General features: G+C 36.8%; 1 protein-coding gene across 11 annotated transcripts in view; it reads left to right on the top strand.

The window, feature by feature from the left end:
- Window positions 1-26,915, top strand: part of Abl (tyrosine-protein kinase Abl) — a 307,213-nt gene extending 280,298 nt beyond the window's left edge. For 5 of the 11 annotated variants that reach the window (XM_067757028.1, XM_067757022.1, XM_067757021.1 and 2 more), the window contains 7 exons: window positions 9,320-9,827; window positions 9,895-10,310; window positions 13,609-14,195; window positions 14,598-14,802; window positions 17,295-17,415; window positions 17,507-17,847; window positions 20,580-26,915. In XM_067757028.1, the coding sequence (XP_067613129.1) occupies window positions 9,320-9,827; window positions 9,895-10,310; window positions 13,609-14,195; window positions 14,598-14,802; window positions 17,295-17,415; window positions 17,507-17,847; window positions 20,580-23,677 (5,276 nt within the window). In that variant the 3' untranslated portion in view covers window positions 23,678-26,915. The remainder of the gene's footprint in view (window positions 1-9,319; window positions 9,828-9,894; window positions 10,311-13,608; window positions 14,196-14,597; window positions 14,803-17,294; window positions 17,416-17,506; window positions 17,848-20,579) is intronic. The other 6 variants (XM_067757030.1, XM_067757026.1, XM_067757024.1 and 3 more) reach the window with 5 other exon arrangements.
- The last annotated feature ends 518 nt before the right edge of the window (window positions 26,916-27,433 follow it).

The raw sequence follows: 27,433 nt of genomic DNA, 5'->3' as shown, positions 1-27,433 counted from the left end.
TTTTTTTCTAAAGTTATATTTTGCGTCAATAGACCAATACAATTACCATGTTTCAACCCTTTTTTCGTATTTGGTATATAATTATGGCATTTTTTTCATTTTTCGTAATTTTCGATATCGAAAAAGTGGGCGTGATCATAGTCGGATTTCGGCCATTTTTTACACCAATACAAAGTGAGTTCAGATAAGTACGTGAACTGAGTTTAGTAAAGATATATCGATTTTTGCTCAAGTTATCGTGTTAACGGCCGAGCGGAAGGACAGACGGTCGACTGTGTATAAAAACTGGGCGTGGCTTCAACCGATTTCGCCCTTTTTCACAGAAAACAGTTATCGTCCTAGAATCTAAGCCTCTACCAAATTTCACAAGGATTGGTAAATTTTTGTTCGACTTATGGCATTAAAAGTATCCTAGACAAATTAAATGAAAAAGGGCGGAGCCACGCCCATTTTAAAATTTTCTTTTATTTTTGTATTTTGTTGCAACATATCATTACTGGGGTTGAATGTTGACATAATTTACTTATATACTGTAAAGATATTAACTTTTATTTTAAAATTTGAATTAAAAAAAAAATTTTTTTTAAAAAGTGGGCGTGGTCGTTCTCCGATTTTGCTAATTTTTATTAGGCAGACATATAGTAATAAGAGTAACGTTCCTGTCAAATTTCATCATGATATCTTCAACGACTGCCAAATTACAGCTTGCAAAACTTATAAATTACCTTCTTTTAAAAGTGGGCGGTGCCACGACCATTGTCCAAAATTTTACTAGTTTTCTATTCTGCGTCATAAGTTCAACTCATGTACCAAGTTTCATCGCTTAGTCCGTATTTGGTAATGAATTATCGCACTTTTTCGATTTTTCGAAATTTTCGATATCGAAAAAGTGGGCGTGGTTATTGTCCGATATCGTTCATTTTAAATAGCGATCTGAGATGAGTGCCCAGGAACCTACACACCAAATTTCATCAAGATACCTCAAAATTTACTCAAGTTATCATGTTAACGGACAGACGGACGGACGGACGGACATGGCTCAATCGAATTTTTTTTCGATACTGATGATTTTGATATATGGAAGTCTATATCTATCTCGATTCCTGTATACCTGTACAACCAACCGTTATCCAATCAAAGTTAATATACTCTGTGAGCTCTGCTCAACTGAGTATAAAAAAACAAAAACTACATAACTGCAAAGCACGATTTTTTTCCTCATCGCCACTTTACGACATCGTGAATTATTTATTTTCTCAATGAAAATGCATATCAACCAACAAACACACAAACATAAATATGCACAAACAAAATTATCACGTTTACAGTGAAATTATCACGTATAGTGATACATAAATTGCCTATACAATTCCAGTTCTCATCCATTCTGGCGGCAATTGTGGCCTCTTTGATGATATTTGATATTCAGGTAACTGATTCAAGCTTCTTTGTCTTCACTCTCTCTCTCATAAACCCTTAACTGGTTATGGCAACACATCGATATCACAATCGAAGAAGGTCGTTATCGCAACTAGTCGATACTATATAGTATTAACGGTATAGGATTAGCTTTGAAAAATTCTTTTGCATTTCAACGCCCATTTGCAAAATCACCATATCTCCACTGTCATTTCGAAAACACCCTCTCAGTATTTTTTTAAGAAACCCTTACACCAAATTTGTTTTAAAAAACGCGCTATCTCAGAATTTGTTTTCTAAACGTCCTATTTAAGGTTCTGTTAGGGACACCCTTTCATATGCCGTTCGAAATCAGCATAAAACATGTAGGTCCCGCCTCGCCAAGAGAAGCTCAGCCTACATCTCTTCAGAGGAAAATCACACCAACTCTAGTATTTGAAATAGGTCTGCCCCTGGTCTACTTCCCGGAAAAAAGTTTCCTAAATAGTAGATATATTTAGATTGTAGTTATGAAAGTCAAACACTCCATTTAGCATTTCTAGAGAACAGAAAATTTGTGGTAGTAAACGAGCTGCCAGTGGAGCAAACGAGCTGACTGGGCTGCCGAGTGGTGGGTTGTGCGAATAACCTGACAATCATTGTCAGAGGTAAATTTCTGAACTCCTTGTGCGATATTTGCGGCTATCTGGACTAGGTGGGTTGAGTCATGCAAACTTGCACTTAACCGTGAAAGAATGGAGCTGGTCCTTTTTACTAGTAGATACAAGATCTGGTCCACAGATGGGTCGAAGTTGGATGGGAAGGTTGTAGGAGGGGTTATCGGTCAGGGGTTCGATGTAAGCCGCTGGTTTAAATTGTCTCATCACTTGCAGCGTCTTCCAAGCGGATAGTGGATGCGGATGCAACTGTAGGTTGATCAAGGATGGTATGGGAATGCCTGGTCTCGCTTGAGGTTACGTTGAAATATTTTAATATTAATATCATCTGGGTCCTGGGACAGAAAAAAATACAAAATTTCCCGAAGACTTTTTAGCAGGTATGCGTATAATTGAACCGATTGTAGATGACTGTAGAGAATACGGCGTACCTCTGGCCACCTGCGGTGTGCTCCGCTATCGATGGCCCTCGAGTCAGCTAAGCAAACTCTGGGCGGGCACTACCACTTGCAGGATAGCGAGATCCTTTTGGCCGGAAAGGGATAGCAAGGGGTTTTCGTAAATTATTGGGTTCATCAAGGCTTATCTGGCACTGATGATCTATCAGATGGGTTTCACGAGTCACTGTCCAATAGGGGTCCATCCGATACGGCTCAATATACTGGAAACCCCTCTTGCTGCAGCTGCGTGGAAGATGACAAGGTGGAATCATCGAGACACTTCATGTTTGACTGTCCAGCTATTTCCGAAACTAAAAAGAATAAAATAAAGAAATTAATGTAAGGTGCGACAACCTCCGAAGAGTTTTTAGGCCAAGCTTCTCTTCCAATTTGCGCCATGCTCCCTTTAGTTTTTCATACAAATTGGCGAGGCGGGACCGACTCCGAACGGCATCTGCAAGGCATAAGAGTTTTCACTGGTATAAATACACTCTTAGTGCTTGCCAAACACTGTCGAGGAGCGACCCCGCTTAGAAAATTGTTCTTCTAATTGAAGAAACTTGTTTCTAAAATTTTGATGTTGCTTTGCCCGTGATGTGAACGCAGAATCTTAGGTGTGTTGGGGGGAGCACGCTACCATCATACCAAGGCGGACGACATACTAGGCTCTCCGAAAGACTTATCCAGGATAGAGATCGTTCTTATTCGAGACTACATCGTTGCCAGTCAACGGTTCTCCAAATAGCTGTAGGTTACGTCACCGTTATCAGATATAGTATCACAACAAACCCTCGTGTTGTTGAAGTGCGCTCGCCCTGCCGGGGTGGCTACCACTCAACCTACCTTTACCTAGCCTAACCTAGGATCTTTGTATAGAACTAATTTTAAGTTTTAATATCGCTCTCCACAGTTTCTCAATGTTGCCATAAAAGAAGTATCATCACTATCGATGATTAAACCCAAGCTATCGCCAACTATCCATAGTTTGCCACCACTACCCTTAACCATGAAATTTATACCGCATAGTACTTGTGTTTGTACTCATCACTTCAAGTACCCGTTGCTGATTGTATATTTTGTTATTTGTTTGATATGTATTTTTTGTTTGAATATCTTATCTCATGAATTGAAATGATTATTCAATTGCTTTGTTGTATGCGCATTCCCTTTTAATGCGGTTTTCTCAAAACAAGTTTTCTTATTTTGCATAATGTCTCATGTTTTCTAGTAAAAATAAAAAGGGTTTTTTGGTGTTTGTTTTTAAAGCATTCGGTTCTAGAAAAACAACATCGATACAAAGTATATAATTGGTAATCGTTCTCTACTTTGTCATGGTAAAAGTCCAAATACCGTCCGTCCCATCATCTATTGGAGCGCAGGAAAATGCTATATCGAAAAAACTCGTCTTGATGCGAATCGCGAAAACTCTTGAGGACTAAGTCCCTTTCCCACTTCCAAATCAACACCGTGCCTACTTTTCGCGCATCCCAGCTCCTGGTTCTTTGGGTATAAGTCACAAGGCTCTACTGTTGTCCTGTCTGTCCGTCGCGTTCTCTGTTTAGCGGTGATATCAGCCTTTGCTTTTACGAAGACAAAAACCAGCCGGTAGATTTAAGACATCTAAATTTGAATTCTCGAAACTCTTCCAAATTTTACCAAAATTGTATACCGGCTTCAGCAGGAAGTGATTTCTTCGAAGGAATTTAAGGGAGAGGTGGGCACACTAATAAAACCGCGCCAAAAATATAGCAATATTTTCCCACTAAGATTTCTAAGTTTCATGGCCGAGGCTAAAATTTCATGTGCACATACATACATATGTACACATTAGACTGGGCCGATTTATTAACCGATATCGCGCCATCGATTTTTCGATAGGATTTGGGCTCAGGAAATAAAGTTCCACTACGCATACCCAAAAAAATTATTTTCGAGCCTGCGAAATTTCTTTGTTTTGACTTTTTGTCGACTTTGATTTTTAAGATTTCATTTGTTTGAACATTTTTTTAGTAGGAGATGATTTTTAAGATTTCATTTGTTTGAAAATTTTTTTAGTAGGCCATGAAGAAACCTTAAAAATCAAAGTCGAAAAAAAGTGAAAAAAATTAAATTTCGCAGGCTCGAAAATTATTTTTTTGGGTATGCGTAGTGGAACTTTTTTCCTGAGCCCAAATCCTATCGAAAAATCGATGGCGCGATATCAGTTAACTTTCGTCCATACAAATCGACCCACCCTAGTACACATATTTCAATATAAGTTAACTATTGATGAAAAGAAATCAAGTGTCAATTGATATCCATGAAGTTGTTGGCTAGGTATTTGCTCGCTGCACATTGTATTTTATGTCAATTGTATGCAACGACAGCAAAATGTACTGATTGTAAAATGTGAATGAGGTACTTTTGTTGATTGCCAATACGTCGACTACACATTATTGCCTCGGCATTCATTTGAAACAAAGCAGATCACTACGCCGTTGTTGTTTAAACAGTTGCTAGTTCGGTAACTATATTTTGTTGTTCTTTATGGAGAAGTGGAATATTTGGGATGTTCCAATTGGGACAAGTTTGCGTTGGAAGTGTTATTTTAGATCTCCATGAAAAAACACGCTAATTTCGCAATCATATAAATCTACGTTCTAAAGTTTTTGATAGAGAAACAATTTTTTTTTTAGTTTTCTGGTATATTCAATCACGTTGAATTTTAAGGGGACTTCCGGACTTCGATAAAATTTTAAACGGGGTGGAACTGTATCGTATATTCTTGGACCATTTTGGGACTACTTAGGCACGTCGGCTATTTTTGGAATGATTTTTACTATTTCGATACCAATTCGGAAAATTTTCATGGCAGTTACACGATCATTTCAGGATCACTTCGGGATTATTTCAGAACCAATGGACTTGGATTTGGCCTGGGAGTAACTGATGGTCAGAGATAAGAACTAAAGACAGGAAAAACGAGCAAGGACAAAGACTAAGAAAGAGATAAAAGTTTTTATGAAGATAGATACAGATGAAGTGCGGGAGGGAGAAGGAGAGATCGTTAGAGAGGAAGAGATGGAGATAGATAGAGGGCGAGGGAGGGAAAAAGACGGAGAGGAAGAAAGAGACGCAGAGAGAGACAAAGGCAAAGCGAGGAGCGAATAAGAGAAACAAATAAAAAATGAGGGGGAGAGAGGAAAGAGATATTAAGAGGTGTAAACTTCTAACAGTCATGTCAGGCCGGAGGAAAAAATTCTAAAAATTGTTAGACTAAAATTTTACGGACTACAGAACCATGTCAGCTTTTTGACTTAAAATTTTAAATAAATAATTCAAAGTTTTTTTTAATATTTTTGAACTCTTAAAAGATACATTTGAACAAAATACAGAACACAGATTTAAATGGCTTTTAAGTCCGCTTTCTACACTCAGTAAAAAACACTTACTACCAAAAATGTGGAAAAAATTTCTTAAAATAAAAGGTATATGATTCTCATGATATAACAATATCAAACTGTACTCATTGGTAGACCCTATATATTGCACCTACTGTATATTCAACTATACACTCAAATATGTTGCTCTATTTTTTTTTTTTTTTTTGTGCGTTTTTAAGTGGAAATAGCATTCTCTGGTTTTTTTCTCTTCCAGCTTTATTGGGCTCATCTAAGTATACATATGTATATACATATGTATATCGTCGGCTTCTGAAAATGAATTTTTTATTCAGTTTGATAGAGCAGGAGCTAATGCCTAAAACCTATACGTGCACTATCGAGAAAAGAGCTTAAAAATGTGAAATCTGATGCCGATGAGAGCTGCGCAATCTCAGCGAATGCGCTCCCATGTCTCGTCCTCTCATCGGCTTTGTGGATTCTTAGCTATACGAAAACCTATTTCAAGTTGTTTCCCTACGGATAGATCTCCCAGACCGTTGAAACCACTACCCGGACCACCCTCGAATTATGTTCTGACATATCGGTTATTATTCTCAGCCCTGAACTCAAAGATCTGATATTTTCTCTTAAAAAAATAAGTTCATCTTATCTGAATTTACAGCTATTCGGGACAGCTAGTCGGCAGGACTCGGGCGCCATGCAATATGATCATTAATTGGTGCTAATGTTCGTCCAGGATGCCGAGAACTAAAAAAAAAAATAAAAAATAAAAACTAAATATTATTATTAACTTAGTTATTTGGGCGAAATCCAATTTTTTTTTGCTAACCTATTCTTGGAAAGGACACGGCGATATATATTGTATGAGCAATAAAGTTTCCAATTGGGTAGGTAGTCCAATATTGTGCTTATGTCATTAATGAAATTTTTTTATTTTTATATATTTTTTTGTTTATAACAATAGAAAAAACATCGCCTTCCAGATACAGTGTAGCATTTTCAACAAACACGAAATATAAAGAAAAAGGCTTATAGCCAGCTAACGTGATTAAAAGTACAATATAGTTACACTATTAATAAAACATCACGTTGTTGTCATGCGAATTTCATCTTTTTATATAAACAAATTTTCAAAAAGCCTGCAAAACGATATCGGTCATATTTTTCATTTAAAATAGTGGTAAATTTTGATACCATTAGCTGCCTAAACTTTCAAAACTATTGCAGGGGCTCCAAGAAAACAAAAATCGTTTTTACAAATTATAATCTGTACAAAATCCCCCTTTCTCCTTGATTTTGATCACCCTTATGCCTTTATTTGTACCAAAAGCAACGGGAAGCTTAGTCTATGCACAGAGATATCACACCCCTGGTTTATTTTATGTTATGCACACAATGCCAAAGACTTGGTAAATCGGAAAATGGATTTTTTAAGTTTCAGAATAGCTTGTTTTTTTTTTTGGTTTTTTTTTTTTGTTGATAATGACTTATACTTAGATACATTGAAACATGCTTTACAGATGTTGTTCAATTTCAATACATATTTGCTAGTAACAGTATTCAATACTGTCCCAGATGTGAGTTTTGCTTCATAAAGATATCATTAAAATGCTATAAAGAATTCAGGTTACTTGTGCATGGTGAAATAGACAGAGGTCCAAAATTATAAAATGTAAAATCACTGATTAGCAAAGTTAACCATATCAAGAAATGATGAAATAAATGTTTTGCAAAAACAAGCTTATATCTGCAAGAGAAATAGTATCGCGGTCTGAGAATATATATTTGGGGAAGATCAAAAAATACCGGGCCTTTGAATAATACAATCACATTTGATGTGTTTTTGATATAAAGAGGAACACTGTACACAACTATTTGACGTCTACCGTATCAGGTTTTTAAACGCATTTTTCTCCACCTTCACTGCACTATAATCTACAAGAAGCACTTTATTATATTCCGTATTTATGTGGCAATAGATTTCTACTTAACTTTTAAAAAAGTTATGCTTATTTTTGTAGAAAATACCAAAATACTGTTATAGAATATAAAATGTCAAAACATTGAGTCAGAGTTACCGTCGCTATTGAATGCGAGAACCACATTTGGGATTTATAATTGGAAATTATTTTATTGGAAATAATATTTTATTCCAGTTATGTTTTACGAATGTATTAACTCATTTATTCGTGTTTCTTATTTATTTCAATCAGAACTGAAGCATGTAAAATTGAATTCCAATAATTTCGGGAAAAATTCCCCGAATAAAACTTTTTAGAATCAAACATAATGTTTTAAATGAAATATGGCAGCCCGGTTAGTTATAACTATTTTGACAACTTCAAACCAATCACAGGTATGCTAGCCATTAAAAGTACGAAAGTATCAACCCTGAAAGCAGATATTTCAATGGAACTGAATGAAAAAGTGATTGCAGTCAACAAATTTTGCAATCATAATGAGTGGGAGTGCTCTCGATGCATTCACAATCAATCTGAATGCTTTTTTTACAGTCATGCAATCACTAACGGAATTTTTGAATGGAAAAAATGAAATCGCATTCAAACTTGGCTTATATATATGAAATCAAACAATCATGTTTGTAAAATGAATCAATCTTGATTTATAACTGTATTGATTAAATCATTTTACAGCTCTGGTAGACCCTATATATTGCACCTACTGTATATTCAACTATACACTCAAATATGTTGTTCTACGTTTTTTTTAGTGTGTTTAAGTGGAAATAGCATTCTCTTGGTTTTTTCTCGTCCAGCTTTATTGTGCTCATCTAAGTATACATATATATGTACATCGTCGGCTTCTGAAAATGAATTGTTTATTCAGTTTAATAGAGCAGGAGCTAATGCCTAAAACCTATACGTGCACTATCGAGAAAAGAGCTTAAAAATGTGAAATCTGATGCAGATGAGAGCTGCACAATCTCAGCGAATTCGCTCCATTGTCTCGTCCTCTCATCGGCTTTGTGGATTCTTAGCTATACGAAAACCTGTTTCAAGTTGTTTCCCTACGGATAGATCTCCCAGACCGTTGAAACCACTACCCGGACCACCCTCGAATTATTTTGTGACATATCGGTTATTATTCTCAGCCCTGAACTCAAAGATCTGATATTTTCTCTTAAAAAAAATAAGTTCATGCAATATCATCATTAGTTGGTGCTAATGTTCGTCCAGGATGCCGAGAACTACATACATCAGGGCAGGCGAGATAACAGACTCGGGCGCCATGTCAAAAACGCGTGTAAAATCAATCCATAAAAATGCCATTCCCTTTGGAATCACCACTATTTTTGCTCATGTTTATTACTAATCCATTGTATTTGCATTAGAAATCAAGAAACTCCATGTCCCACAATTATTAATAAAAACCCTCTCTTTTATTGTCTTACAATTTACAGAAGCGCTGCGACAATCCCGCCCGCTACCACACATTCCTGCCGGTACAGCATTACTGCCCGATGCCGATTTACAATGTCAAGATGGCGTTTCACTACACACTCAAAGTCACAGTTCAGCCACATCGGGTTTTGAATCTGCACATCGCTGGACATCCAAAGAAAATCTACTAGCGCCCGGACCCGAAGAAGACGATCCACAATTATTTGTAGCATTGTATGACTTTCAAGCTGGTGGTGAGAATCAGTTGAGTCTTAAGAAAGGCGAACAAGTGCGTATTTTGTCATATAACAAATCGGGCGAATGGTGTGAAGCACATTCAGACTCTGGTAATGTTGGCTGGGTGCCATCGAACTATGTTACGCCACTTAATTCATTAGAGAAACACTCTTGGTATCATGGACCCATATCGCGTAATGCAGCCGAATATTTGCTCAGTTCAGGCATCAATGGAAGTTTTTTGGTGCGTGAAAGTGAAAGTTCCCCTGGTCAACGCAGTATTAGTTTGAGGTATGTTTGAAGAAAGGGTTGACAAATTGATCACCTGTTTTGAATATGAGATGTTTTACTCTTTTAGATATGAAGGACGTGTGTATCATTATCGCATCTCAGAGGATCCGGATGGTAAAGTTTTTGTCACAGCGGAAGCCAAATTTAATACACTCGCCGAACTTGTGCACCATCATAGTGTACAACATGAGGGGCATGGATTAATTACGCCACTTCTTTATCCAGCGCCTAAACAAAATAAACCGACCGTTTTTCCACTCAGTCCCGAACCGGACGAATGGGAAATCTGTCGTACGGACATTGTGATGAAGCATAAGTTGGGCGGCGGTCAGTACGGTGAAGTGTACGAGGCTGTTTGGAAGCGTTATGGCAATACGGTGGCTGTGAAGACATTGAAAGAGGATACAATGGCACTCAAAGATTTCCTTGAAGAGGCAGCCATTATGAAAGAGATGAAACATCCAAATTTAGTGCAATTAATTGGTAAGTATGTGATGGGGAATGTAATAAAATAACATACAAAAATTCAAGATTAGAAGAGTTCATTAAGGTGAATGGATATAATGGCTGCGACCCAGGTCGCATAATTAGCTATTGAGAATCCGGTTTGGTGCCATAAAAGTTCGAATGAGTGTTAGATAGGATATACGCTACTACCAGCCAGTTTTTTGGGAATAAAATCAAGAATATTTGAAATATCCATTTTCATTCAAGTATCTAGGTACTCAGACGTGTTCTGGCTAAAGTCGGCATTTACACAGAGAATGCCCAACAGTCTCTGGAAGTAGCCCTGGCTGACTAATGATTCATGGGACCATGGTTAAATTCGTTAACCATCTTTTGTGCAAAATAACTGTCGCAGTGGAGTATGAAGGGCGGCCCCTGCTAGGGGAAAGTGTGCAAAGGCTCGCCACATGAGAGTTTTCTTTCTCCATTTGTTGTTGTAGCAGTGGTTCGCCCCACCTAACAGCTGCGACCGATCACAAATTGTCATCAATATTCTCTAACGGGAGTCTGAAGAAACTTGCTGTTTCAACAAGAGTGGACCATAATGAAAGGGGTGTTAGAGGCGTTGGTTCCACATTACAATTAAAGAGATGGTTGGTGTCATGTGGGGACACATTGCAAGCGGGGCATACATTTTGTATGTCGGGATTGATTCTGGATAGGTAAGAGTTTAACCTGTTACAGTATCCAGAACGAAGTTGACCTAGAGTGACTCGCGTTACCCTGGGGAGTATGCGTTCCTCTTCCGCAAGTTTTGGGTACTGTTCTTTGAGTACTGGATTCACCGGGCAGTTCCTGGCATAAGGGTCCGACGCCTGTTTGTGGAGTTCACCAAGGGCCTGCTTGTGTTTTTTGCTTCATACGGCTGAGTTCTCAGGTGCCGTATTTCCTCAAAATGCTTACGGAGATTACTCCTTAAGTCCCTAGGCGGTGTTGGCTCATTAATCAGATGTCTGTTGGGATGCTCAGGTTTCTGGGTATTCAACAGGAACTGTTTGGTTAGCATCGCATTTCTCTCCCTGATGGGGAGTATTCTGGCCTCATTATGTAGATGGTGTTCTGAGGACATAAGAAGACAGCCCGTAGCGATTCTGAGAGCTGATCACACGTCACACCCAAGATTTTAGGGTGTAGGAGAGTCGGTAGCGTAGTGCCATCGGCGTGGATGTTGTAGTTATAAAGTGCCGCAGGGAGGCAACAGCTGATAGCAGGTGGGTGCTCTTGCCAAGGAAAGTACACTGATGGAAAGCACTAGACACAGCGATCATAACAAAAATGTTATTGCCAGTACAAAGAACAGCCCTGTTGATATCAACAGCGCTCTTAGAACAGCATCTACCTTGGTTTTCAATGTCATGCTGAACATACATATATCCAGTGCATATTACGCGCAAGACGGGTGCGTCTCCGTCGTTGATCAGGCTTCGGGCAATGGGCTCTGAGTTCGGGCGTACAAGCTTCGACTTTATCCCAGACTGCTTAACTTTTTTACGAATGGGTCGAAGTTGGGCGGGAAGGTTGGTAGGGCAGTTTTCTATCAGGAGCTTAACGTAAGCCGCTGGTTCAAGCTTGCCAATCACTGATGCATCTTTCAAGCAGAAGCCGCTGTGATTAAGGATGCAGGAGATGGAATGCTATCCAGTGCTACTACGGTTAGCAATATTAACATCAGCTACTTTCCTTTGCTCACTGCAATCACTTTCCACGCTGCATAGACCCGTGTGCTTTTCTTGGCTACCACAAGGTGGTGGTCCGAGTCTTTATTAGGATTTCGTAGAGTGCTCTTATCCAGAAAACTATGACTATGCCGACCGTAAATCATAACGTGATGGATTTAGGGTTGTGTTCCTCGATCAGGAGACGGCCAAGTAACATGGTACTGCAGATGACCATATTTCAAGCCCCGGTGAAGTCAATCAACCTCAACCCAGTGGGTGACGTTAGATCGTGTAGGCTGAATTTTTCGTGCGTTTGGCCAAAGACAAGGGGTCTGCATACCCAGTCATTGTAGGACCTTTCTATTTTCTCATAAAAAAGAGTGGCGAGATGTTTTTTCACAGCCCTGTACGACAGCCAACCGCCCCCCCCCTCCCCCAAGCGTGTCAGGGGGCTCAGAATATTCCCGCGGCACGAGGCGACTAAAATACCAATTTCATTCAAGGGATTGTGTAGCGCAACCATTTCAAGGTGTTGCTAGCGCAAAATATAGCTTCTCCAACCCAATTGTTAACCTCACCTACCCGTGGCGAATCCTGTTACTTTAGCAGCCGAAGCTCTGGCGACCCCAAGTTCCTCACGGATCTAGGGGGTGGAAGGGTGGTATGGCCTTGAAGGTTTCACCTGGCCATACTCAATCGTTCCCGAGATGGTCGGGCTGGTGCCTTACTGGTGCTTGTTAACGGAACGTACCGTATTTGCATCCGGCAAAGGACCATCAACATCGATTACACTCCCCAAGGCCTTCGGGGAGTGTCCTTATCGCTACTACAGCAACCGCAGTAAATAGTCGTCCTACGAGTTTTTTCTATGGCGCTGATGTCAGCTTTTGCCTTTACTACGGGATTAACCAGCAGAGCATCATTCGAAGGCCCTTAAAAATTTGCTGTGGTTGTCATCAGAAAAAGGAGATCTCAGTCCTGGCTTGTTAGTTTTTTCATTCGTATTCGCTTCACGCATTCCTTGCTGCGCATAGATATATTATAAGTCCTGTAACCCGCTGCGACTTTTTATCTCTTCAACGGTCCATGAAACCTAAGAATGCAAAAAGGTATCAAAGTTCTCCTCTTTTTGTTTTGAGCTCTTTCCACACATAAAAAGTTTGTTTAATTTATTTATTTATTTATTTCAAAGTAAATCTAGGACAAATTAAAATATCCTTACAGACTATTTACAAATTATTAGCTTAAATATTATCTACCATATAAGTCATTTAGTATAAGTTTAAACTTTGATTTATTTACTGAAAAATCAATTTCCCTGGCATTAGTAAGAAGATTGAATTCCTTCAATGCCCTAGCAATAGGCGAATTAGCGACATATGTCGTTCTGGCCCTATCCAATAAAAAAATATCATGATTTCGAAGTGTTCTAGATGGTATATTGAAGCGAATACGCTCCAAAAGAAACGGTGAGTCAATCGTGCCCCCTATCAAATCATAAATAAATATCAGCGCTAAAATAGATCTTCTACTATCCAGAGGCTTTAGTCTTATAAGTAGACATCTAGAGTAGTAATTGAATCTTCTTTCTAACTTCTTAAATTTTTCTCTTCCAGGTGTTTGCACGCGAGAGCCGCCCTTCTACATCATTACTGAATTTATGTCACACGGCAATCTTTTGGACTTTCTACGTTCACCTGCACGCGAAACTCTAGACGCTGTTGCATTACTTTATATGGCTACACAGATTGCTTCCGGCATGAGCTACTTGGAGTCGCGAAATTACATACACCGTGACTTAGCGGCACGCAATTGTCTAGTTGGTGATAATAAATTGGTAAAGGTGGCCGACTTTGGCTTGGCGCGTCTTATGCGTGATGATACATACACAGCGCATGCTGGGGCCAAATTTCCAATTAAATGGACTGCCCCCGAAGGTCTGGCCTACAATAAATTCAGTACAAAATCTGATGTATGGGCATTTGGTGTTTTGCTATGGGAAATTGCCACATATGGCGCTTCACCATACCCGAATATTGATCTCACCGATGTATTTCATAAGTTAGAGAAGGGCTATCGAATGGAGAGGCCACCAGGTTGTCCACCGGAAGTTTATGATTTGATGCGGCAATGTTGGCATTGGAATGCAGCAGATCGGCCAACATTTAAGAGCATACATCATGCATTGGAGCATATGTTTCAGGTGGGTGGTGATGTGTGGGATGACAATTGTGGTGACAGTGGTGAATTTTGTGAAGATTATGACGATGATGATGATGATGAGGAAGACGATGATGAATATGATGATGATGATGACGTTGATGATGATGATGGCGTCGAACTTTGATGTGATCGTAATGACAGTCTTGGGTACAACAGTTGTACCGATATTAAAAATATAAGCAATGCGATTAAATTGCTAACGATAAAAGACAATTTGATTGTTAATGTAGAGCCTCCTCATAAGTATCTATTTAAAAATCATGAGAATCAATATGTCGTTGATGATGATGATAGAATAGCTATGAACATGAAAATACGTTGTACTACTAGTAAGAACAATAATAATAACGTACGACCACGTCTCGTTTTCTTCGATCTGCAGGAATCATCAATTACTGAGGCGGTCGCCAAACAACTGAATGCCACAACACTGACGCAGAGTTTAACACCACAAATGGGTAAAAAGGGTATACCAGGGAATGGTGGTGGAGGTGGTGGTGGTGGCGGCAGCAGCAGCGGTGGCGGTGGAGGCGGCTTAACTCCAAGCGGTGGACTAATCGAACAACCAGTGGGCACACCAATGTCGGGTAAATATTAAAATAAAAATCTGAAGGTGGTGTTCTGGGCGTGTCATGAAACTAAAATCGATCACATTAAGTTTAGTTGAAATTTGATTCATTTTCGTTTATTCGTAGACATATACAGACCAATTCTAAATATTCTCGCGGAATTTTGTTCTCGCGGATTATTTTATTCCCGCGGAAAAATTCCTCCAATTCTTTTCTCCTAGGGAGAAGAATAATTGGGGAATAGGAATTTCGAATTTTCGAAGTCAGCTGTTTTGTCAATTGAAATTTCGTTGCGCATTTCTTATTTTGTTTAAAAAATTGTAAAGTTTAATTATTGTTGCCAATTTGTTTGAAATTAAGAAATAAGGTATAAACAATGCACATTATTGAATTTCATGTGGTATTCACTGAAATGAGTAATGAATTGGTGCCACAGCAACATCAACAGAGGAGCATAGGAAGAAGACCGGCGGGATAACACAAATCCGCCGGAGTTACCTGCATTCATTCGGCAAAGCAATTTTCTGGCGGCCAAGTCGAGTTGAGTTCGCCATATGCCAAAATCTATTTAAGCCTTCTTAAAAAATCCTTGCGCAATTTCTGGATGGCTGCATCAAATATGCGAAGAGCTCTTCCGTTGCTTATGATATATTTTTCGACTTAAAATAAAGAATATTGTGGTTGTTGTTGTTGTTGTATTAACAGTGAGAATATTGTGGTAGAATGTAAATACATATTTTAGCACAAATTTGTACAAATAAGTTTCTTTCTTAAAATAACCAATTTCCTTTAACTACTTTGATGCATTCCCTTTAATTTAACTAGTGAAAAAACCCCTATGAAACGGCAGAGAAATCTCCCTCTCCCTCACATTCATAATACCTACTTTTCTCCCATAACCGGTTTCGGCTTTTTCGAACATTGTTTAGAATAGGAGGAAAGGGAGAAGTGAAAAACTCACAAGGAATTTTTATTTAGAATACGAGGAATGGGAGAAGGGAAAAAACTCGCACGGAATTTTCGTTTAGAATTGGTCCGATAAACTACGTTATACATACTCTCTGGGTATTGGACCCAATTCGTTTTTTTTTTAAGAGATTGATCCGTAAGCAAAACATTAGTTTCCCGGTCTTTCGAAGTTAGCCTCCGAAACATTGATATTGATTTTCGAATTTAAATAGTAAAGATTTGGGCATGGTCTGCAAAAAGGAGTGTTCCATGTTTTTGAAACAGATATGATTTTCTAAGCTCGAAATTGGATGCATCCTAATATCTTAATTTTTTATTATAAAAAAAAATAGTTTCCCGGTTTTTCGAAGTTAGCCTCCGGAACATAGATATTGATTTTCGAATTAAAATAGTAAAGATTTGGGCATGGTCTGCAAAAAGGAGTGTTCTGTGTTTTTGAAACAGATATGATTTTTCTAAGTTCGAAATTGGAAGCATCCTAATATCTTATTTTTTTATTATAAAAAAAAATGTTTCCCGGTTTTTCGAAGTTAGCCTCCGGAACATAGATATTGATTTTCGAATTAAAATAGTAAAGATTTGGCCATGGTCTGCAAAAAGGAGTATTCCATGTTTTTGAAACAGGTATGATTTTCTAAGTTCGAAATTGGATGCATCCTAATATCTTAATTTTTTATTATAAAAAAAAATAGTTTCCTGGTTTTTCGAAGTTAGCCTCCGGAACATAGATATTGATTTTCGAATTAAAATAGTAAAGATTTGGGCATGGTCTGCAAAAAGGAGTGTTCCATGTTTTTGAAACAGATATGATTTAATAATTAATAAAATAAAGATGAAAGCATGATCTGCCTTCTTTTCTGGTTTGAATTGTGTAAATTTTTTTCTTGTTCTATAATCAAATAATTTAGTTTTCCCGGTTTTCGAAGTAAGCCTACAAAACAGATATGAATTTCGCAGTTTGTTGTGTTTACAAAAGAAAAAAGTAAAGAGGTGGGCATGGTCTTCCTTCCTTTCTTGTATTTCTTGCTCCATAAAACCAAACCAAACTAACGATACTCGAAATTGGACCCATCTTAATGTGAATCATATTGTAATGTATTAAATAGTTAGATGTGAGCATGGTGACAAATGTATTCCCATGCATTTTGATCCACTTAACTCGAATCTGTTGTCAGAAGACTCATAGCAGGTTTCGCTTTCTTCCTATGCTCAATCGTCAGTAATTTTTTATCGCTTTTAATTTTTTCGAAAATCTGCGTTAAAGAGAAAAGATTTATACAAATCATATTCGATAAGCAGGCAGACCACTTCTATATCTATGTTTTTAAGACTAGCTGCGAAAAACGAGGAAATTGGGTTGATGCAATGTCCAGTCGAGTTGTTTTTCAAAGTTTTCCGGTTACACCAGGGACGAGTATGTGAGGCCATTTGTATTTCATTTAAAAATAATTACTAAACTTGAACACTGCCTTCAATTATTTAAAATTTCCCTATCATTTATTTACTAAGACACATATTTAATATCCTCCCTCGTCATGCAGAGACTGGTTCCACATCTACCAAATTGAGCACGTTTTCAAGTCAAGGCAAGGGTAATGTGCAAATGCGCCGCACCACCAACAAACAAGGCAAACAAGCGCCTGCACCGCCAAAGCGTACAAGGTATGTTACGAGGATATATTTAGATACCAAATTTGCTTATTGTTCAATCATTGATTTTATATTTTTGTGTTTTTCTTTCCACTCTTTCTAGTTTACTTTCGACTAGCCGTGATTCAACATATCGTGAGGATGATTCACGAAATCTGATTGATGAGCATAATAATACAAATGGTAGTAGCATCTTTTTCAACCTACAGCAACAACTACAAAAACAGTTGCAAAAACAGCCAACTCCAATACCACAACAATCATATAATGTTGTACTACAATCCAATGCCCAAACCAATAACACTAATAATAATAAACGTTGCAAAACGAATTCTTATACTTTGTGTACTACAACACCACCTCCTCCCCAATATTCTATAAAGAAATCATCCTCTTGCAGTAGTTTCCTAATCGATATATTTTTTCGAGGTATTTCACACCTGAGTAAGATTATTAAAACATTTCATTTGTTTAATTTTAGTTTTGATTTTTCTTCGATTTGTTAAATGTTCAAAATTTTAAATTAATATGTTTTGGTATTAATCTTCGTGGTTCTTTGGCCTACTTACTTTCCGTCTATGTTATAATATGTGTTCTGTTAAAATTTTTAAATTAATGTAAATTATTGTGTTCTGATATTATCATTCTTGGTACATTAGCTTTTACTTTGGTCTATGTATTAATTTGTGTTTGTTTTAATATTAGTATTTTTGTTCTCAGTTGTAATTAGGCACAGTAAAAATTTACTAACTTTTTATATGCTTAACGGTGAACTGAAACAGTTGCCGACACTGAGTGGAATATCATCCCATTCGGGTGTCCCTTCGAAAAAACGACCTAGTCTGAATTTTTCAAAAACGCCCTACATAAGAAATTGATTTAATAACGCTTTATTTCAGAATTTGGTTTAAGAACACCCTCCCAAAATTTCAGCAAGCATTCAATACGAACGAAGTATGTCCCGTCCCGCCAAATTGTAGGAAAAATTAAAAGGAACACGGCGAAAATTGGAAGAGAAGAAACTCGGCCTAAAATCTCTTTGAATGTTATCGCGATTTGCATTTTGTTTTTTTTTTTTTTATGGTAGGGTGATATTTCATTCAGACGTCTATATCGGAATTAAAAAGCAATGTTCGTCCTATTGCACACCCAATAATTTGGACAAATATCAAGTTTTAAATGGTACATTATTTAAGATTGCCCGTTTTTATTCTATTTGGCACCTTATAAAATAAAAAAATAACGGCTTATCGAGTTTTCAGCAAAATGTTTAATACCTTTTTTTGGCTTTTCGTTTCTTTTTACTTCTCTAACTTTTTTGTTTCTTTTTTAAATTTTATATTTTGCTTATATTCTAAGATCTCAAGGCCTCCAAATAGGCCAATCAAAGAGCGCAAGAAAAGTTTTTCGAAATCTTTGTAAGTCTGAGTCTATATACTGATGTCTAAGGAACTTTATAAAAGTGAGCCGAAACATCTCCATCCACTGTGAAGGAGTGGTATTTCGGCGGGATTTAAAAATCTTGTCGAGATCGCTTCAGTATAATTTCGATATTGTTTTGATGGTTATATCCGAACTCAGGTTCATTTGGGGATAATTTCGGATTTTCTTACAGGACCATTTAATACTGGAACCGTGTTATGATAATATAGGGATTGTTTTCTGGATCAATTTCAGACCGTTTCGGGACTAAGTCGGTATTATTTGGGGGTTCGTTACGATTAAAGCTTGATATTCGACTAATAGATTATTTAGCATCCTCTTAACTAGAAAAGAATTTCGGAAACTTATTTTGAAACAAACAACTTAACTTTTTTTAATGTTTGCCAAAAAATTTAATTTTAAAATTTTTTAAATTTGTTTTTGAAACTGTCAATATTCGAATAATGGCAGTTAATCGGTTGCATTCTATCTTGAAATCTAATACCATTTAGTCGGCTTCCATTCAATACAAAAGTTTCTACTCAACTAATCGAATAGTCGACTATCCGAATTATCGATTGTAAACAAGCGCCCTAGTCTCGATATAACTTCCTGACTGTTTCGGTACTGGTCATTTTATGACAATTTCAGAGCAATTTCTTGCCTGTTTAGGGATAATGTGACAATCTTTAGATCGTTTCGCGATCGGGATCAGTTTATAATTATTTAGGGACCATTCAAGGATCATTTCGACATTGTTTCGGTATCGTTTCGGGAACAACAGCGGACTGTTTCCCCAATATTTTCGGGGTCATATTTTTTTACTTACAAAATAAGTATCTGTATGCGGTCCCTGGGATCTCCCTCTAGCATGTTCCGTTTTTTTTTTTTAGATTTCCGTTTTATGTTTTCTAATTTTTTGTTTTTTTATTTTATCTAAAGTTCTTTCTGCAGTTTTTTTAAATATACTGTTTTTGAAGTTATTTTAACTTATTTTTTGAGGTTTTTAGCCTTACTTATTTCGATAAAAATTATTTTTGATCTCTTTATTTTAATTTAAATTTTTAACATAACTTAATTTTCAATTTGAAATTTTAAAACTTCTCCGTGTTGAGTTTTTGATCTATTCCTGTAAGTAGTCGTTGAGTTGATTTATTAAATTTGTTACTTCCTCACTAACAATTTCAAAAACTCGATATTTATATGAATTATTATTAATTATGTAAATTATAGAGGGTTGCAATGGAGTTAATATGTGTGTAAGTAATATGGTGATAGCTGCTTCCTTCAAGGTGTTTGGAAAATGAGCACAAAAAAAATTTTAATCACACGCATGCGACTTACAAACTTTATTTTTGATTGGAAACCGTTACGAATTGGCTCAAAGACTTGAAGTGAGTGCTTAAAGCTATTTTGCTTGCTTTCCAGTGTGAACACCCTGTATAAAACGTGCATAAGCCTATGTACATATATATATATTTAATAACAAAAATTTTAATTATATTGCTTTATGATGCCTTTTCACATTCATTTCCATTACAATAATCTTACTGCCTGGTTGCCGGACCCCTCCAATGCAAAAAAATTAATAAATGCTAATGCCGAACCCCAACATCGCATCCACCTATCAACGCATTGCACAACAATTGCATTTTTATACAACTTACTTTTTAAATATGCGCCTAAAAATTTGTACTAATTTTTCCTTTGTTTTTCTTATTGTTTTATTTTTTCTTATTTTCCTCCACTCACAGGTCTCACGCGTGATATGAATAGTCTGACACAACGTTATGATTCTGAGAATGAAAATACAACTGGTGATCCGGATACAGATGCTACTGGTGATAGTTTGGAATGTCAAAATATACCCACCACACAAAACAAGGTACAACAACATTCTTCGCTGCATAGCGGTGGTGGTATTGGACCACGTGCTGCACAACAACATAGCTCTTTTAAGCGTCCAACGCCTGTGATGGGTAATCGTGGTTTAGAAACACGTCAAAGTAAACGTTCACAACATCAGCAACAACAACAGCAACATGCACCACGTGATAGCAGCGCTGGTGGTGGCGTTTGCACTACACCACATCATGTGACAGTTGGCGCGCTTGAGGTGAAAAATGTGAAATGTGTTGTAAATCGTTATGGCACTTTACCAAAAGTGCAACGTATTGGTGCATTTTTGAATAGTCTTGAAGATCCCAATACAACAACACAACACAATATCAACAAAGCACATTTAAGCACGATTACACCACCAATCACCACCACCACAAATGGCCATGGTGTTGGTGCACATCATGCTGCAGCAACACAACGTCAACAACTCCCACCGGCACATTGCATACCAATACCGCCACCACCCCTTAAATCGACAAGTATTGCAGCAGGCAATGGTGGTACTGGCGGCGTATCAACACCACCACAACAAATGATACGCAGCAATTCATCAAGTGGTGTAACAATGCAAAACAGCGCCTCAGCAAGTTTGAATAAATTACAGCGTCACCGCACAGCCGCCGATGGCACCATGATGACGTTCTCCTCATTTCGTGGCGCCTCTTCGAGTAATTCACCAAAACGTAGTCAACAGCCAGCTTTAGCCAATTTGGAATTTCCACCACCACCACTCGATTTGCCACCACCACCAGAGGAATTTGAGACACCGCCACCACCACCACCACCACCAACAGCTGAAGTGCTGCAAGAGCTACAAATGACAACTGCTGTCGCACAGCAGCAACAATATACATTACCAAATAATAGCAGCAATGATGTATCCAACACAGCGCCTAGCGTGGAGGAAGCAAGCTCACGTTTTGGTGTGTCACTGCGTAAACGTGAACCATCAACAGATTCATGTAGTTCGCTAGGTTCACCACCAGAGGGAAAATCTCGCACAACTGGCGGCACTAACGTGCAGGAATTGAATATGAAAGAGAAATTAATGGCTGAAATTAAAGATCGTACCAAAGAAAATGTATCTAATATACAAAATGGCATGCAAACTGTACCACCAGCGTCAGATCCGGTTTCATTGTTATTCACTGAATTGGCTGAAATGAATTTAACTAAACAAAAGTCGTTATCAACAATCACAGCAGCAGCACCACCACCGGCACCAAAGCTACCCAGTAGCAGCAGCGGCGATGCGAGTGGCTTGCATGAGAATGGAAATGCAAACTCTTTTAAGGCACAATTGAAAAAAGTGGAACCCAAAAAATTACCAACACCTACGCAAAAGACAGAAAATCAAATTATTGATTTTAAAGCGCATTTGCGAAAAGTCGAAAAGGAACCGAAAGAGCACAAAAAAGACGTAAGCGCTGATGAAACAGCGCCTAAAAGTATATTGCAAAATAATAAAGCACAAGCTGTGATGTCAACAACCGGTACACTGGGTCGTAAAGGGGGTGGAGACAAGAAATTCACCACAGTAGCTTCACATGGTGGCATGACGCCAGCACAAATAACACAACAACAAAAGACTGATAATATAAAATATGATATAACAAATAGTAATGGTAATACTATTAACACCAACAACGCCAACTCAACCAACAACACAACTTCAAATGGTAATGCCACTGAGCTCACAGATAACAATGCTGGCGTCGTTGAAGCGGAAGCTGGTAAACGGCGTAGCACAGGTAGTATAAGTAGTTTGAAAAAAATGTGGGAGCAACCGGGTAGTGGTGCTGATTATGCTAGCGCCACTACGAACACCACCCAGCAAACACAACAGGCGAATAGCGCAAGCAGTACTGGCACCAGCACCACAAATCAACTTTCACCCAAATTCAATTTGAAACCTATAGCGAATGCCACCAACGTAGTTACGCCAACGCCCAGCGCAAATTCAAATCGTTTTCCACCACCACATTGCACTCAAATGTCACCACGTAACAATGCCACCAATACTGCCGCCATAAATATCCATAGTAGCACCACCAACACTACCATGAATTCCATAGCAAATAAGCCACCACCGGCTGCACCACCACCACCTCCACCCACAACAAGCACAATAATACCGCAACCAAATCAAAACTCCAATTTCAACAATACCAACTCCCATTGCACTAAATCCCAATTAACAACCTCTCTCTCAACTCAACTCTTCACAGATGGTGGTAGTCAGCAGTATGGTGAACAAGTGGGTACTACTGGCGCCAGCAGCAACTTAATCTCCTCCACTTCCAACAGCGCTAATTCGTCATCAACAGGGAATATAACAACGATTAACAACGAAATAGTAACAATGACACAATCACTTTTTGTTGAACATAGTAGTAGCTCAAATAGTAGTGGCGGCGTCCAACAAAATAATAAACTCACTACATCTAGTATTTCAACAAATAATACTTCAACAAGTAGCGCAACAACAGCAGCCAATAAACCCGCCGTGCCACTCAAACCCACCAAACTCACCATATATGCCACACCTATTTCACAAAAGATTGCGGGTGGCACTATGGATAGTTCGCAAACAAGTTCACCACTCAGCTCCCTACAAAGTTCTACACAAATTTCCCGTGAAAGTATATTAGAATTGGTAGCGCTACTCGAAGCCTCATTACATCAACATCCTGTCAATTCGATTTCCGCTTCACAATGGCTACAACTTAGCGATAAACTTAATATACTACAAAACAATTGTGTAGTATTTGCCGACAACGAATCAATGCCGCCACATTCGAAATTTCATTTTCGTGAGCTGGTGACACGCGTTGAAAAGCAGTCGCAGAGTTTACGCACAGCTGGTAGTAAAAATGTGCAAGATAACGAACGTTTAGTTAACGAAGTGGGTCAGTCGTTGAAACAGTTGACGAATGCTTTGCATAGGTAAATATTATTGAAGCGGGAAACTCGGTCGACAGTAAAAAGTGGAAGTCACAGCAAATGTGTTGAAGGTGATTTGACCAAAGAGACAGGGGAGGAGGAGGACGAGTATGAAGAGCAATTATTGCCAACATGGCATAGTTTGCTAGACGCTGAGGGTAATTTCATTAAACGCAAATGAAAGCATCTTAAGTTTTGGTTGAGGTGAGAAAAAGAGCGAGCAGGCGCATTGAGTTTAAAGGCTTTAGTTTCCTGCTTTAGTAGTGAAAGGTGTTATTAGGTAGTAGCATATCATATGAATGTGTGGGGGAAACAAAATTAAATTAACACTTTACAACATTTTTAGTGTAATTGGGAGGGTGGAATACTTTCAAACCAATTTTAAGCGCTCTGAACTGGACAACGTCGGTAAAATAGTACTATTATTTGAGAGGCGCTCATGAAAATTAAATTTAAAATAAGGAAAACCGATAGCGGGAAAAGAAATTAACATCAATCAATTTCGAAGAAAATTTTCATAGCTCTCAAAATAGCTGAAATTGGAATCTGGGTATTAGTGTAGCTCCGTTAAATTCAAAATAAGGAAAACCGATACCGAGAAAACAAATTAGTATCAATCAATTTCGAAAAAAAACAATGTATAACCATATCTCGAAATAGTTGAAATCGGAATGTGGGTATTAGTGTTGCTCCGTTTTTCGAAGTTATAGATATCGGCTTTCGAAGTTAGAAATTAGACCCTCCGTATTTAATTTGTTCAAATTATATATTTAGAAAACCCAAATGAAAAAATTCTTTTTTATTTTTTTTTTTTTTTATAGTATGCATTTTTTACGTTTAATGGTCTAATGGTCTTAATGGTCTAATTTCTTCAGTAATCTGACTTTGACCATTGATATAAACTTCGAAAGAAAAAAAGTTAACCATTAAAATTAAATGAAAAACCATTTTACGTCCATATTTTCCCTTTTTGAATTTGCAATAATTTAATTTAAAAAAGGATTACAGCAGGTCTTAATTCAAACTTTGAAACCTCACAGCTATGTTTTGGTAACGAACTTCGAAAAACGTGGAAATCATCTATTTTACTCACAAATACTCAAAAAATTCATTTTACCGTATAGTGCAACGCTTGGAATTTAATTACTTGTACCAGCAAAAAAGTATAACTGCAGCATTTTTTTTTTTTGTGGTTACACTAAAATCGCTATGCTACACTTCAAAGCATTTACCTGAACTAGGTATTTCGCTTAATAATTAGTTTTAACCTTTTTTTGGCATACAGCTGCGAACACGAAGATAGCAGCTTAAATTATTATCACTATGCAAACCAATTTCGTAAACATTCGAAATTTTAAAAAATTGTTTTCGCATATAATCGAGAAATTTCTAAAACTCTATGAAAATTTCGAAATTATTACTTAGAATTTTTAGAAACTTTTTGAGTATTCAGCTTTGTAAAAAATAGAAAATTCCAGAAATGTGTAAACATCGTTTTCATTTTATGGGGATTCACCCCATGGTTCTGTGAAACAATGAAGTGAAAAAATTTCCATACATTTGAGTAAATTTTTGTTTGAAATTTTTTTTTTTTCATATCACCGTTTTACAGAAGAGGAATTGGCCCCCACGGAAATTTTCGAAACTTTTAGCATTTTTAGGGACTTTTATGAAATTTAGTTTTCTAGTACAATCAATTTTAACCAAACTTGAAACTGAAAATTTTAATTTATTTTTGATGGGTTTTGTTTTGTATTGAAAAAAATCTAAAACTTATTTCGAGAATAAAATATTTAAAAAATTGAATGCCACTTGTGAGCGACGTCAAACTTGTACTTCGTTAAATTAGAGCTTATTGACTGCAAAACTGCTTACTGAAAAAGTTTAAAAACATTTTTTAGAGTTTTCGAATTTTTTCGCAAACATTTTCGATTTTAGTTTGCGTAGTTTTTGTAATACAATTATACAATTACAATATAGAACCTTTTTATAAACTAAACTAAATAAAAGAAAAAATAAGTGATTAAACCTAATAACAATTTTTGGCTGCTATTTTCGTGCTCTTCACAAAAACTTCCAGCCAAGCCACATTTAGCCACGAAAGCAAATATTCTATAGCCTGTTTTGATATCACAACGCTCTCAAAAATGATGTTGCATAGTGTTATGTGTTTGCTAAATTTATTAAATTTCTTGTGAACGTAAAAATGAAAAGGAAATTCCAAAAAATGTATAATTAAATCTCATTGCATCGAGCGGAGCAAGTTAATGTCTAAATAACTTATATACAAAATATATTTATGATTAACAAACAACTTCAACAATTATAAATACAGGGTGCGCACAAAAATTGACCAAAAATATATATATTTTTAAATAATGTTAACAAAATTGTAAATGGAATTCAGGGTTATAAACTCAAAAAATACGTTTTTTATTGAAAGCATTCAATAAAAAATATACTTTTTATCTTAAACTGCATGCTTTTGCGCACCCTGTACACATTTAAAATATTAATGCAAATTATATATAAACATACAAACCGTAAGCTTAGTTCACAAGGGCCCTAACCAACAAATCCAAATTTTACAGGAGTAGCAAAAAATCCTAAACTCCGTTATTAATGGTTCCAACACTTTCGAATATGTACTGAGCGTGTATTTTATGATACCATAAGAAAATCTGCTATAATCACATTCTTGAAAAATCTGTTGGTTAGGACCTTTGTGAATTAAGCTAACGTTATACTACATAAATACATACAAAATCTAGTCATACATCAAGAACACAATTTAAATTGCTGTTAGTTGTAGAACTAAACAATTGAAATCAGATCAAGACATTTTTAACTACTCATATTAGTTACTAGCAATACTTTAAAACAGCAATTGTTTAAATTAAAAAAGTGAAATATTTGAAAAAAAAAAACCAAGCAAGTATGAAAAAAATTTCAAGACTTGCATAAATTACTCATTTACATATTTGTAATTAATTACAACAATAATTTGTAGTATTAAATACTTTAACCAATTATATATTAAGCGCTTTTATTTATAAATTTTAAATATTTAAAAAAAAATTGTTTCCATATTTTAGACATTTATACATATATACCTACGCATAAGTTTTTTTAGACATTTTGTAATTAGCGTTACTGTATAAAGTTAATGAAGACCATTTTAAATTGTATACATAGATTTGCATTACATAAAAATACTTACATACATACATACAGACATTTGTGTCATTTTAGCATACAATTTATTTTTTAATTAATATGTAAGTAAGTTTGCCAGAAAATATAAAGTTTTTTTATTATCGCTTGAATGCCAAATACATTCTATGTGTTTCATTATTTCGATATTCGATGTTTGTATATTTTTAAGTTCTAGAAGCACTTACGTGCCAAACAATTTTACAAATAAATGTTCTTGAGAACGGCGCTTGAAGTAGGAAGGGTCTCCTTTCAATTTTCATACATTCTGTTTTTTAAAGTGTGCAAAATGCAATATATGTATGTATATATAAAACAATATATAAAATACATGTAAAACAATAATCTTAAGTTTTTGGTATTTTCCAAGCCAGCTCCTTTCAAGAGATTGAACCATAAACAAACGAGTGATTTCTCCATTTTTCGAAGTTAGCATCCAAAATAAAGTAATGGGCTTTCGAAGTTCGCAAGATCCAAATTACCATACGCTGACGATGTCAAACTTGTTTGGCCTATCCGCTCACCCGAGACAGATCAACTCACTACACCG

This window comes from Eurosta solidaginis, chromosome 5 (genome assembly GCF_040869045.1).
Source record: "Eurosta solidaginis isolate ZX-2024a chromosome 5, ASM4086904v1, whole genome shotgun sequence".
Classification (NCBI taxonomy): domain Eukaryota; kingdom Metazoa; phylum Arthropoda; class Insecta; order Diptera; family Tephritidae; genus Eurosta; species Eurosta solidaginis.
This window is presented reverse-complemented; position numbering and strand designations above follow the sequence as displayed.